Source organism: Pteropus alecto, unplaced genomic scaffold (assembly GCF_000325575.1).
Source record: "Pteropus alecto unplaced genomic scaffold, ASM32557v1 scaffold468, whole genome shotgun sequence".
In the NCBI taxonomy this organism is placed as follows: domain Eukaryota; kingdom Metazoa; phylum Chordata; class Mammalia; order Chiroptera; family Pteropodidae; genus Pteropus; species Pteropus alecto.
This window is the reverse complement of record NW_006441394.1, coordinates 912,029-925,766: the sequence shown is the minus strand read 5'-3', so window position 1 is coordinate 925,766 and position 13,738 is coordinate 912,029. Positions and strand designations below refer to the sequence as shown.

General features: G+C 50.5%; 2 protein-coding genes across 6 annotated transcripts in view; one reads left to right on the top strand and one right to left on the bottom strand.

Annotated features, from left to right (window-relative positions):
* Positions 1-67: 67 nt before the first annotated feature.
* On the top strand, positions 68-11,689 carry RHOG (ras homolog family member G). 2 transcript variants are annotated; one of them, XM_025051586.1, is made up of 2 exons: positions 68-201; positions 10,479-11,689. In XM_025051586.1, the coding sequence occupies exon 2, from the start codon at positions 10,547-10,549 to the stop codon at positions 11,120-11,122; it is 576 nt and encodes a 191-aa protein (XP_024907354.1). In that variant the 5' UTR covers positions 68-201; positions 10,479-10,546; the 3' UTR covers positions 11,123-11,689. The 2 variants fall into 2 exon arrangements, with proteins under 2 accessions (XP_024907354.1, XP_006918772.2); XM_006918710.3 differs by lacking the exon at positions 68-201 and adding an exon at positions 319-632.
* Positions 11,690-12,961: 1,272 nt separating this feature from the next.
* Positions 12,962-13,738, bottom strand: part of PGAP2 (post-GPI attachment to proteins 2) — a 17,868-nt gene continuing 17,091 nt past the window's right edge. For all 4 annotated transcript variants that reach the window (XM_006918708.3, XM_006918707.3, XM_025051585.1 and 1 more), the window contains 2 exons: positions 13,534-13,642; positions 12,962-13,324 (listed from right to left, as the gene is read on the bottom strand). In XM_006918708.3, coding sequence (XP_006918770.1) covers positions 13,194-13,324; positions 13,534-13,642 — 240 coding nt within the window. In that variant the 3' untranslated portion in view covers positions 12,962-13,193. The remainder of the gene's footprint in view (positions 13,325-13,533; positions 13,643-13,738) is intronic.

Here is a 13,738-nt window from a genome sequence, read left to right as displayed (position 1 = left end):
GCCGGGCGGGGCGGGGACCGGGCGACTGGGAGCCGGCGGCCGCTCGGGGAGGGTGGATTCCTGTACCGTGGACGGCTGTACCAGCTCCCGGGAGCCGACCGGGACCCCTGAGATCGGAGGTCTCCCGCTCCGAGAGAAAAGTCTCTAAAAGTGGAAGAACCTAGAGCTGGAATGTGGGACTTAGAGGTGGCGTGTCCTCAGGTAGCTGGGGGGCTGTTCCGAAGCGTGTGAGGGGAGGGGGCCCCCTGGGCTGGTGATGGCGCTCTCACTGCTCCGGCAGTTGTGACACTAGTGAGATTGAAAGGGGGGCGGTGTCTGGCCTCTGAAGCAAAAGACTGCCGAGAAAGCTCCCTGCCTAAAAGATCCGTGCCAACCCAGAACCCGCTCGCGGGCTGCAGTCCAGGGAGGGTGTTCTGCACTCAGGAGGAGGACATGGGGAGCTCTGCTGACCCCAATCCTCTCGGTATGTCCTTTTTTCTGAGGCCGGACCTCTCCATCTCTGGATCCAGAGGGCAAACATCCGCTGTGCCTGGCTGACAGGCTGCCCAGCCTTGTTCTTTTGGGGGTAAACTGAGGAAGGAAAGGGCCTGGTCTTGTCCTGTGACTAGAAGTGGAAGGATTCTCATTCAGAGGTACTTACAGCCCCTGACAAGATGGCATCACTGAGAGCAGCATTATTTTAAGGAGATGGAGAAAATAATAGGGCTCTGGGAGGCAGCAGGGGCTCTGGCCTTCTGAAATGACCGGGCACCATCTCTTAGTCTTCCTCCCCACCCAACCTCACCTCTCATTGTCAGTCCCTGAATTCTGTACATTCTCACTCTGACTTCCTCCATTCCTTCTTCAGACTCTACCCACAAACCCTCCATCACCCTCTTCTCGAATTTTCTTCAGTTTCTTTTCCCCCACACAGTCATGCCAAGGCCTGACCTCTCACTTACCCTGCCCTTCTGTCCATCTCTGTCCTCTGCAGCCTACCCTCCCTTCCTTGCCCAGTTTTTGGCTCCCACTACCTTCCTGTTTCTTCTATCTCCTCTCATTCTTTCTGTCCCTCTCTCTGTCTCCTTTCTTTTCATCCACTTATCTCCAGCTTTGGGGTCAGGATCTTTGGTGAGTTTGAGAGCCTTTTCAAACCTCACCAGCTCAGAGAGGCAGGCTGCAACCTCCCAGTAACAGAGATGATTAAAAGAGCTGGAAAACCTCTCTATATGTGTATGCGTGTGCAAGTGTCTGTCTACATTTTTATCTTTTGGAGACAAAATAACGGCCCTCAGCCTTGAGCAGGCCCAGAGCAGGGGAAGCCAGCAGAATGAAGGGAACCTGCAGTGGGTGAGGTTGTGGTTAGGTAGGAGGAAGCAGTCTGTAGCGGTCAGAGTAGAGTGACACAGAATAAGACTGGTGAGAGAGGCCGTGGGAAATCAAAATCACCCAGCCTCTTTTGTACTTGATCAAGAGGCCCACCCACCAATCTCTCCTACTCTCATTTCTGGTAGGTATAGGAGGTTTGACTCCCTGGAGGCTGGGGGACAGCCTGAAGGTCCCTGACTCCAGTGCTTACTGGTTCCAACACCGCCTGGTGGGGAGAATGGGACCAGGTGAGCTAAGTGTGACAGAAGAAAAGGGAGGAGGCAGAGGCAGGATTCTGGAGGGAAGGCCACGGCTAATCTAACTTCAGTCTTAACTGTTTTAATGCCAATTCAGGAAAAGAAGAGAGGTATGAGGAAAAGTATCTGCCCCCTCTTCTCTGCTTGCTGCCTTCCGGGGCCTGCCCAGGCTAGGTACCTGTATACCCTGGGCTAGATCAGGGCATTGGTGACAGGAAGCCCTCTGCAGTCTGCTGACCTCTCTACCTTCAGGCATCCTTGTATTCTCCCTCACCTAGGACCCTACTCTCTCTCTTTTAGGAATTTCTCCTGAGTCTAACTTTAGTCCAGACTGGCTCTGTAAGCTGTTGTTGTCCGCATTCTAAAGCTCTTTCCTCAAGCCTTGGGGATGTATGTTGTGACATCTTGCTTCTCTCCGCCTCTTCCATTCTACTCTATTCATTTCTCTCCACTAGAAAAAGAGAAGTGGAGGGAGCAAGTGCTACTCTTGGGATTCCCAAGCACAGCTAGATGAAAGGGCTATTCCTGTTCCCCATTCTGTCTTCTTCCATTCTCACAGTTTCTCTCTCCCATGAATTGTCCCTTCTTCCACCAGCCAGTCTCTCCTTCTTTCATCTCTGGAAGGTATAGGAGGTTTGGCCCCAGGAAGAAATCTCATGGACCTGTATAACATTTCTGCTCAGGGAATTATGTACATGAAAGGCACTTTCCCAGCATCACAGCTCAGTAGAAAACCACCCAGAAGTCTGACTCCCCACCTGCCAACCCAGTACTTATATTAGGATTCTGCATGTCTGAGCAACCCACAGGTCTTTGAGGGTGAAGATAGGATGGATGAGACAGGGGTTCTCCCAGGCAAGATCTGGTCCCACTGGAGTTTTGAGCTAATTACAAGAAAGTCATTACTGGAAAAAATATGACCAGAGTGAGAGGGATCTAAATGGGAAAATATCATAGGAGAGGGGGAGGTGCCTGCAACCCAGGAGCCTACCAGTTAGGTGAAATAAAGTCAAGGTCCTGACATGAAAAGAAGTGGCTAATCCGAGATTGTTACAAATCCTGGTTGGGAATCTCGGATCTGGGGAGTTGTTTCTGGCAAGATGTTAGAGCAAATGAGGTGGCTGGTGTGAGCTTTTAGGGGATCATGAGCGGGAAGACATGAGAGGTTGTGGCTATAGTGAGACAGTTGGGAACATATTTGAATGGGGATAGATGGGCAACTGAGAAGAAGATGAGGGTCAGGGCCCAGACCGAAGACCCCTCCTTCCATACACAGTGTATAGCCATCAGTGATAAGGCTTGTAGGGGTCTGTGAGAAGGGAAATCAAAGACAAAGCCTGGGCCTTCTCCTCAGAACAGATTGATTTTCCTGTCCAGGGTCCAGCTTCCTCTTTTGTCCTCAGATCATAGGGGGAGGGCATCTCCTCAGGAGCTAGAGGCTAAAGGAGTAGCCCCTTAGCTAGAACAAGGCCAGTTTGGCAGTCTGTCCAGTAATGTCAGTTCTAAATCATGGATGCTCCAGGATGGGCTAGGCATGAGAGCCTGAAAACTTAAAAGCAAAAAGGGCTCAGATGTCTACCTGACCCCTTTGACCCATTTCCTGAAGGGATACACCATGCTGGGATTATCTTGAATAAGGTCAGAGAGATGGTGGGCCCATTTGCAGGCCTGAGTAGCAATTCTCACTTTCTCTCTTGTGGAAGTGACATCAGGCTGAAGGTTAGGAGACCCAGGTCCTTGTCCTGGATTTGCTCCTAAATCTCTGGATAACTATGGTCAACTGTCTTTAGTGGCTCAGCTTCACCATAAAGGAGTTGCCTATCAGTACCTCCATAGAGCAGAGAATACTGATAATCTCTGCTCTCCTTCCCCCAAGAGACTCCTCATATCAGTGGCCTCCACTCTTGATCCTCCTGTTTCATGCCAGTCTTGATCTGACAGGCCTGAGTATTCTCTAAATATCTGTCCAGGGACAGGAACTGTGGCTCCTTTCTCCAAAGCCCAAGGATTGTTACTGGTTGAGAGATGAGAAGAGGACAGAGAGTGGTGGGGATTTTGCCAGGGGACAGCAAGATGGAGGAGTCCCCTGTACCCTGCTCCAGCTCTGCCCCACTGACAGTGGAAAATAGATGCCGGAGTTTCCTCCCTGATGTTTTTTTCCCTTGTGGAAACCCCCTCAGGCCTGGGGTGGGTCAAAAGGGACAGGGCGGCCCTGGGTCTCTTTGTGGGTATTTTCAAGTGGGGGAGGCAGGATTGGGAGGATGGCACTTCTGTACAGCCTCGTGTGAAATGAGCAAAGGCAAAGGAAGTGCCACTTCACAGGCCTTTCTTGGGGCCCCGGGACTGCTGATCTGCTAGGGGGAAGGGAGGAGGAAGCAAGTGTTCAGCCTTCCTCTGTGCTGCCTTGTGGGGGAGGAGGCAGTCTCCTTAGCTCCCCAAGCCAGAGGTTTGGCCCAAGCTGCTGGCCCTGGGGTTCACCCTTTGTGGAGCACCCCAGGTACCAAGATGGGAATTGCAACTTAGTGAAAGGGTCCCATCCCTCCACTGCTTTCCCAGCCACACCTGTATTGTTTCCTCTTCCTCTCCAGCCCTTAGTAGAGTCAACTTTTTGGCTATTCTACCTGTTGCAGAGAAGGATCCTCTGCAGAGGCTGAAGGGTAGAGAGTGGCAAGAGGTGGGGAGTTGTCCAGCATGGATTTTTTTTTTTAAGGCTGAGTCTGGGCTCTCTTTGGGTTGTGTCCCTGCCGATGGGGAGAAGGGGAAGAAAGAGAGAAACTCAGCCCTTGGCCTGGTCCCAGCCCCACAATGATCTCATGTCTCCCCCAGCTTCCTCCTCCCAGCCCAGCTGCAGCCAGCTGCAGCCCCTTTTAGCCTCTTCATGTCACCTCTCCTCTACCCCTCCAAATAAACAAATAGACTTGCAGAGCCATTTTTAACTCTGACCCTGATCCTCACCTCATCCTTGACCAAAAGATCTTCAGATAGTCCCAGTCCTTAGCCTTATCAGGACCACTTTTCCTACCCATCTTCTTCAGCATCTCTGGGCTAGCTATGCAGGCTTCAGCCCTCTCACGCTTCTAGTGGAGGACTGGGCAATCTAGCCTGTGTGTGTTCATTACCTTAAATTGTGCTTCTCCTAGGCATAGAGGCTCTTCCTTGTTTCCAGAATCAAAGTCTGGATTGATGGGGAAGAGATATATGTCAGTCTGCAGCTGGGCTTCTAGAAGTAAGCAAGACAGCCTTCCCTCCTCATGAGGCATCCAGTTAGTTCAGCACAATGAACAGTACAGACAGTGCTGGGGAACGTAGGGCAGGAGAAGGGATTGCTGTGATGTCCTGGAGAAGCTGGGAACAGAACTGGGGCCTGAAAGACTGGGAGGATCTGAAGGGGGTGAGCAGAATTCCAGGAAGAGAAACTCCCATGTGCAAAGACATGAAGGACAGAGTTCAGTTATTTACTGTGCTCAACTGAGGGAGACAGATCAGCCAGGACCTTGCCCTCTAGACCCTCCCAGTCTAGTGACAAGAGATAAGATTCAGAACAGCCTCCATGTGAGGCAAGATACGATGTGTCTGTAAGAGAAACAGGGACCAGAGTTTGGATGGAATGTCATTTGTGACTTGGGTGATTTACTAATACTTTCCTGGAGGAGATGGCATTGGTGCTTGGCCTGGAGGCAGTTGGAGCCTTCTGAGTTGCCCCGTGGGAGCTGGAGGATGGGGCGGGGGGAGAGAAATGCTGGGTTCCCATGGGAACAGCGAGTATTACATGCTGCTTGGTGTGTTTGGGGGAAGAGAATGTGGAGTCATCTTGTAGAAGATCCAGGGTAGTGTGGCCAGAGCTCAGGATCAGAATGCCCAGATATGGATTATAGTTAGACTGAATTTCAGGAAGGGCTGTAGAAGTGGAGCTCCATGTCAGGAGGCAGTTTAGAAGGCCGTGGTTAAGTTGGTTCTCATTGTCTCCACACTCCTCCATCTCATAGGGCCCATCCCTCCCCTCCCCCACTCCCAATTGGGACACTTCCCCTGCTCTAACGGCCACAGAGATCTGGCAATCAAGCAGTCCTCTGCTTCCTTTCCCTCCCCACTTCTGGGCCTGCCTGGGCCACACCCCAAGACCAGGCCCCACTGGGTACAAGTGGGACATCAGAGCCCACACTCAGAGTTAGGCCCCATGGGCTGTGCTCCCTGCTAGAGCCAGGTCAAGCTGGTACTAGGAAGATCTTTGCCTATCCAAGTCAAAGTTCTGGGCTGCCATTGCTGTCCAAAAAGATTCAATATTGCAGTGTTGGCTGTGGGAGTATTAATCCAATTCTGGGCTTCTAAGGCAACTGTCTAGATCTCAGAAATGGGCCAGAAGCCAGCAGATCAGAAGTCAGTAGTTACACACTCCTGTGTACTCAACCCTGTACTCAGCTTTTCTAGGAGTGTTAAGGGAAGCACAAGCTCCAGTATGGGGGACATCCACACGCCAGAAAACTTATCCATGGCTATTGGGGAAGGAGAATCACACAGAGCCAAAGAAGGGTGAAAGTGGGGGCCGTGCTATGGAAGTTCAGAGAAAGTAGAATTCAGTAGCCTCATAGGACTGTGAGACTTAAGCTAGGCCTTGAGGAGTCAGGAAGATTTGAGAGGGGAGAGGGAATGGCAACAGACAGAACACGAGTCAAAGTTCATAGGCAAGAATCTTTCTGCTTTCTGAAGACCCCTCAGGAGCAGGGAACTGGAACTCACATTTGCAAAGTACCTACATTGTGCACATAGGTTGCATATCAATACACTTAAACCTTATAGTACCTTATAAGGTTGGTATCAGTACTTAACTCATAAGTGAAAGAACTAGGATTTAAACCCAGGTCTGACTCCAAAATCCCAACCAGAGTATGAAGAACTCTGAAGGTCAAGATGAGGGACCAGGCATGATCTGAATTAGGTTGGGAATAAAAAGTCAGAACAGGTCATTATAATTTGGTCAATACTATACAGATCTGCAACCAATAATTTACTTACTAAACAAAAGTTCTTTTTTTTAAAAAAGTCATCTAGTGAATAAATCACAGTTGACCCCTAATCTCAGGCAGTCCGCTCTCCTTGTTTGGCTTTCTGCAGCACTGACTCCTTTTTTCCTATGTGGCATAGGTTAGACACTACCTTTTAGCATGTGCCTTCCTTAAATGAGCTGTGGGAACTTATCTGACCCAGTTCAAGCCATAGGATTTCTGAGAAAAGGGTTGTCCTGGGAGAGAGGATGAAGGTCTAGGCTGATGCTGCCACTCAGACACCTGCATACTCAGTGCTTCATGCCTCTTGGGATGAAAGGCTTTGCTCCTGTTACCTCCTGTGTGCATAACACTTGCCAGTTCACAAAGCACATTCATTCCCATGCTCAGGATCATTGCTGCTGCCCTTTGAGGCAGGGAGAGCAACTATTGTCACTCTTGTTGTTCAGATGAAGAAACTAAGGCTCTGAGAAGAAAAGTTACTTACTTGTTCAAGGTCACAAAGTTGGCTGATAAGACGTAACATGGAGGCTGTGTGATGCATTGAGGAAAACACAAGACTTTGGATGGGAAACGGGTTTGTGTCCTGGCTTGCATGCTAACTAGCTGTGTGACTCCGGGTTACTTTAACTCTGAGTTTATTTCCTCATCTGTATAAGGATAGTACCAATAGGTTGTTGTAAGGATCAAAGAATTATACTACATGATCTATAAAGGGTTGTACCTTCTGAGGGTTTTTTATCAAGGGGCAGAGTCAGCAGGTGAACCCATGAGGTCACATTCAGGTATCTACTTATCTTGGCCCTGTACCACACTGCCTCTGCTCTGCTTGTTTCTGGATACTACCTCACTCATGACCCTTTTCCGGTGTCAGTCCTGTTCCCTTGCCAGCCCAGAAGCTGGAAGCTGCTTTCTCCCTCCCTAATCCTTTGAGGGCTGATTTACTGATCACTGGTTGATAACCACCTCCCTAGAGAGCAGCCTGGAGCCACTGCATATCCACTCTCTTGGGCCTTGTGACTGCTGGCCAGAGTTCTCTCCTTGCCTTCCTGCCTGGGCCAGACATACCCACACATCCATCCCCCACACCCCTGCTCTGCGTGGAACTAAAGAGTTACAAGTTCAGGAGTTCTCTCAAAATGCCAGGGTCTCCCAGGGAACCCAGGGGGTACAAGTAACAGCACCAACCCCTACAACATGCTCTCTCCTTTCCCAAGGAAGCGGCCACAGAGTCCTAGAAGAATGTATCTTAACTTGCCACCATGTGCTCAGGCCTTTGCACATTTGCTGACTAACTTGACCCCCACACCCTCTGCTCCTGGGGGCCTTTCCTATCCCCATGATCCTATCCCCTGCTCCCAGGGCTCTTCATGTCTCACTTTATCCACCTAGTGCCCTTGTCCAGGTATTTTTCTCTCCATTTTATGGACTGGGAAACTGAGGCCAAGGGAGAATAAGTGTCTCATGCTTGGATGCAGTGAGTCAGCAGCAGAGCAGAGCTGGGTCTCTTGACATCCAGCCTGAGGTTCTCTCCACTGCCCTAGAGCAGGGGTCCCCAACCCTTGGGCCGCAGACCAATACCAGTCTGGCCTTTTAGGAACTGGGCCACACAACACAGCAGGAGGTCAGTGGCAGGCAAGCAAGCGAAGCTTCATCTGTATTTGCAGCCACTCCCCAGCGCTAGCATCACCGCCTCAGCTCCACCTCAGATCATCAGGCATTAGATTCTCATAGGAGCACTGGTCCCTGGTACCAAAAAGGTTGAAGACTGCTGCCCTAAAGGGTCCTTATCTCCTTCCCAGACCCATTCCCTGAGACTCTCCTTCCTGTCTTTGGAGGTTGAACATATACACTTATTCAGGCAAATAAGATGGAAATATTTTTAATGCAAACCAGAGGCAACCTTATGGAGTGGAACCATTTCCCTCCCAGCTGGGGCCTGGGAGGAAGCTGGGACCAAGCCCTGGGTCCTTTGCAGGTCCCACACCACCAGAGTTCCTTTTCACTTCCCAGTGAAGGATTTCTTGCCTTTCCCCCCACCCCCAATTTGATTTTTGAGACTTGAACAAATGGTTGAGAGGTCAGGCTGAGGGGTAAGGGTGCAGTCTCACAATGTATATAAAGTGAAATGGACCCATGGTGATGGTGCTTGGGTGGAACAAGAGATACTTGGAGATCTGGGTGTGTCAAAAACAGGCTTTCCCTCCCCAGGGAGCAGGGGCCTGGTTGTGAGAGAGAGTCAAGGAAAGGAAGTCACGTACTGGCCAGCAAAAGTCCCCCATGGCCAAGAGGAAGTAGCCAATGAGAGGAGAACCTTTGCTACAGCAGTATAAATAATCACAGGGTTTCCGGAAGCTCTGTTCTGTTCCAGAACTCAAGAGCAGTTCCTCACCAAGGCCCTGTGAGCTGCAAAGGGGACAAGGGTAATGGCTGGAGCTGGGACTCCTCTCATACTCGCCCCATTAATAATTACAGCAGCCTATTTATTTGGTACTTCGTAAGTGCCACAACTCAGGCCAAACACTTTCTACACATTAGCTCATTTCATACTCTAAGCAATTCTAACACAATAGGCAAAATTTCCCCATTTTATAAATGAGAAATTGAGGCCCAGAAAATTTAGATATGTTGCCCAAGATCATAACTAGTTGGTAGAGCTGTGATCAGAATCCCTGGCCAATTTGACTCCAGCATATGTTCTCAGTGATAGAGCTTTAATGGCACTGTGTTCTCTATCCAAGAGTCTGGAAGCCCCCGCAGTTCTTCAGAGGCATGTGCTATGATCTCGAAAAAAGTACAGAAGATTAAGGAGAAAATCAAGTTTTTGTTTTACTCTTCTATTCTTGGCTGGGCTTGGAGGATATACCTCATCCTACCAAGGGTCGTTAGAGAAGATGTTAATGTCTGAGAGCCACAACCCCTGCTTCATTCATTAGTACATACCCACATTCCATACCAGATCTCAGCTCTGGCTGATCTTCCCATATTCCTCTGCACCGAGTTGCCAGCCTGGGTATGTGTGGCCAGATTGGGTTTACTGTGCTTATGGAAATGATGGGGTAAGTTCTCCCTCCTTTTTCCTGTCCCCAGGATACCCTGGATTGAGATAGAGCAGCTGTCTAGAGAATTGTGCTCCTTACTCAGCAGGTTTCTTATTGTGCTTTTTGGTTTGTACTCAGTAGCCAAAATGTCAGGTTTGGAGCTAAAGCATCAGTGCACTGGGCAGGGCAAGTCCTGAGTTGGGAGAGGTTCTACCCATGACAGCATCTCAGAGTGACCTAGGATAGCACCCTGTGCCAGAACCCCTCTCCACTCTACTTGTAGGAGGGGTCCATAACTGGTAGAGGATCTGGTAGATCCCTACACTTGTGTACCTCTCTTGCATCTGTACTGCCTGGAGGAAAAATAAAAGTAGCTAATACCGAATGCTTATTATGACCAGCCATTCTAAATGCTTCACATGTAATATATAATTTTCATAACAACCCAATGAGGTAGGTATTATTTTATCCTTATTTTACAAATAAGAAAACTAAGGCCCACTAATCACTAATAGGTTAAGTAATTTATCCCGGGTCACACAGCTAAGAAATAGAACTAGGATTTGACCTTAGTCAGTCTGCACCAGAATTTATGTGCTTCATGTAATATATTACACATTATAGTGCCAGCCTCCTTACACCTGAGCATCTTTGCTGGGTCTCAGGGCCTTTCTCTCATTGTGTGTCTGTCTTTCTGGGGTCTGTCTTGATGGGATTGCAGGATGGTATCAGGTTAAGAGAACAGGAGCTGGTTTCCCTCTGTATGCCCCCAACCTTCCCAATGGTTAGAAGCCTCCCTGACCAAGAGTGTCCCTCTCATCTGTTCATAGGTCACTGCATCCAGAGGGGCCCAGAAGGGGAAGGAGGCATTGCCTCCACTGCAGCAGCTGTACCCACGATGCAGAGCATCAAGTGTGTGGTGGTGGGTGATGGGGCTGTGGGCAAGACGTGCCTGCTCATCTGCTACACAACTAATGCCTTCCCCAAGGAATACATCCCCACAGTGTTCGACAATTACAGCGCCCAGAGTGCAGTTGATGGGCGCACAGTGAACCTGAACCTGTGGGACACAGCGGGCCAGGAGGAGTACGACCGCCTCCGCACACTCTCCTATCCTCAGACCAACGTCTTTGTCATCTGTTTCTCCATTGCCAGTCCGCCTTCCTATGAGAATGTGCGGCATAAGTGGCATCCAGAGGTGTGCCATCACTGCCCTGATGTACCCATCCTCCTGGTGGGCACCAAGAAGGACCTGAGAGCCCAACCTGACACCCTACGGCGCCTCAAGGAGCAGGGCCAGGCACCCATCACACCGCAGCAGGGCCAGGCACTGGCCAAGCAGATCCATGCTGTGCGCTACCTCGAGTGCTCGGCCCTGCAGCAGGACGGCGTCAAGGAAGTGTTTGCTGAGGCTGTCCGAGCTGTGCTCAACCCCACACCGATCAAGCGTGGGCGGTCCTGTGTCCTCTTGTGACCCTGGCACTCAGCTTGGAGGCTGCCCCTTCCCCCCACCAATTGTGCCTTGGCGCCTTGTCTGCCCCCAGCCGTGCCTTAAGGACTAATTCTGGCACCCCTTGCCAGGGGGCTCCCTGAATGCCTATTTCTCCTTAAGGAAGCCCACAGGGAAAAGGGCTTTGGGCCCTGCCCCAGTCTGCTTGGGAAAACCAGGTGTTCTTGAGAGCTCACCCAGGCCAAGGTTGGATCCCTCCCCGAGAAGCCAACCCAGTGCACCCTTCCCATTTTCCCCTACTGACCCATTGGTTCAGCTTTCCACTCATGTTGCTGCCTATTGTGGTGCCTTCTCTCAGGTTAGGAACCTGCACTGTCCCTAACCTCTCCCTTGCTGCTCTTTGAATTGCTCTCCCCTCAAAATGCTCTCTCCCTTCCCCAAAGAGGGAGCCATAGAATCCTGAGAAGATGAATGTGCCCTAACTTGCCCCCATGTGCCCAGGCCTTATGCATTGCAGACTGACTCAGCCCCTCACCCCACCCCCCGGGCTCCTACCCCCATCAGCATCAATAAAACCTCCTGTCTCCAGTGGCCCCGGCTCCTCCCTGTGTGCTAGGCATTGGGGGTTGGGCAGGGGACGGGCATGGGCTAGGGCTCCCCAGAGACTGGGAGCCTTTTGTTTCCTGCAAGAGGGGACAGGAGACAATAGGCTTCATTGTGGTCCCCCCACCCCCCAATTTCCCTAACAAAGCTCTGGGCTCTCTTGGAGGGACCAGTCTTGCTCTGGGACCCAGCCATAGATTCTGTAGTGGACTGTGATGCAAAGTATGAAGAAGGACTTGCTGATCTAGGGCTCAGAAAGGGAGAGGGTGAGAGCCATCAGCCTGTAGACAGGTGTTCTCTCAGTCCTGCATCTGAGAGGTATCCCCTTACATCTGCAAGTGGAAAGATCTCTACTGACAGTTGGGGCTGGAACTCAGGCCTTTACCTCCACCAAGACTCCCAAGTATCCTAGCTTCCAGGCCTGGAGTCATTATAGGGATAGCTCAGTTACTCATGCTTACCAAAATTGGGGCTTAGACCAGCCATTGGAGAATTCCAGGCTTAAGGGGCGTGAGGATATCACGTGGAATTATACCCTGCCATGGACTTATTCCCTCCATCCTGGAACCTGTCTCTCACCTCAATTCTATTAAAAAGACAAGCCCAAGACAGACAAGCCCAAGCCCAAGACAGACAAGCCTAGCCCAGACTGTTGGCCAAAAAAAAAAAATTTATTTTCCTTTGAAATAAAATGTACAACCAAATGAGCTTAGAGCCTAGGACAATAGGGAGGTTGGTGGGGACACCAGTTTGGGGGTAGGAATCTGTGTCTCTGACCCCTCCACCTCACATTTTTGCCAAGGAGGAAGAATACAAGCCAGAGATTTCAGGAGGGAAGGGAAATACATGCTGTGCCAGTGCTTTTCCTGGAGCAGGTCATCCTTTTGGTACAGACCACCACCAACCAGAAGGTGATGTCAGAAGCACAGACTAACAGAGCCCTTGGAAATCGTATAGCCTGCCCATCCCTATCATCCACATGGACACACCAAATCAGGTAGTCAGGACTAGACCTGGGTAACCTTAGCGTGTAACTATGGCCATAGGTCTGGATGTGTAGAGTAGATCATTAGACATTAGAGAAGTGAATGACCCATGGGGGGAAGAATGGCTGTGGTTTTCAGGTAGCAGCCACTGCTCAGTGGTCCCTGACCTCAATGAGAGGTGGCTGTTAAGGCCAAGAACCGGATGGTGGTTATGAACCTCAGGACTTTTTTTAGCACCAGACGGTGGAGCTTTCTTGCCAACTCAGTTTCTTGGGTTCTCTCAGGTAAGAGCGATGCTGCTTGAAGGCCTCTGTGCCTTCAAGTGGGATAGGGGAATGGAGAAGCCACAGGGCTGGGTAAAGCCTTGTCCTGTGCCCTTCCTCCTTTCTTTCCCCCTTCCCCCAGCTTCAGTAGGGCCTAGAGAGGACACAGTAGTTAGGAAAGGCCAGCATGGGATCTTGTTTCTAGTTTCTGGGCAGTGGGCTCCTCCCCAGCAGGAGAGGGGTTTAGAATCGCTTTTCCTCAAGCTGTGAGGTAATTAGCAGCTCCTTGTTCCCGAAGTCCCACCAAGCTGTCATGTGGAATGCCATGTTGGTTAGGACAACAGTGTACTCCAGGATGGCAAAGATGGTATACACTGTCGTGAGGACACAAGGAAGGGCATGGTGAGCCTCCTGCCCCAACACTCCCCATGCCCCAGGCCATCTTGATAAATCACCACCACTACATCACTACAGGGAACACAATGGCAGCCAGCCCCCAAGACCACCACCATATTGCACATTACAGAAAACACAACTGTCCCATAGCCACTGTGACCACCTATGGATCCTAGCCCGGCCTCACCTCCAGCCTCACAATACATGTTGTGCCGAAAGTAGACAGCCAGCGCCGTGAAAAAGGAGATGAAATTGATGATGAAGAGCCGCTGTTTCCAGTTGTAGGACTTGTGATCCTATGAGATAGGCTCTCTGATCACTCTGTTGCTTGTTGTATATGGGTAGTCTCCCCTCTTAACCTCAACTCCTAAGAGTTGAATGTCCCCTCTCTT

Excerpts from the sequence above, each read along its gene's own strand:
- RHOG (XM_025051586.1), top strand. The coding sequence starts at position 10,547 with ATGCAGAGCATCAAGTGTGTGGTGGTGGGTGATGGGGCTGTGGGCAAG.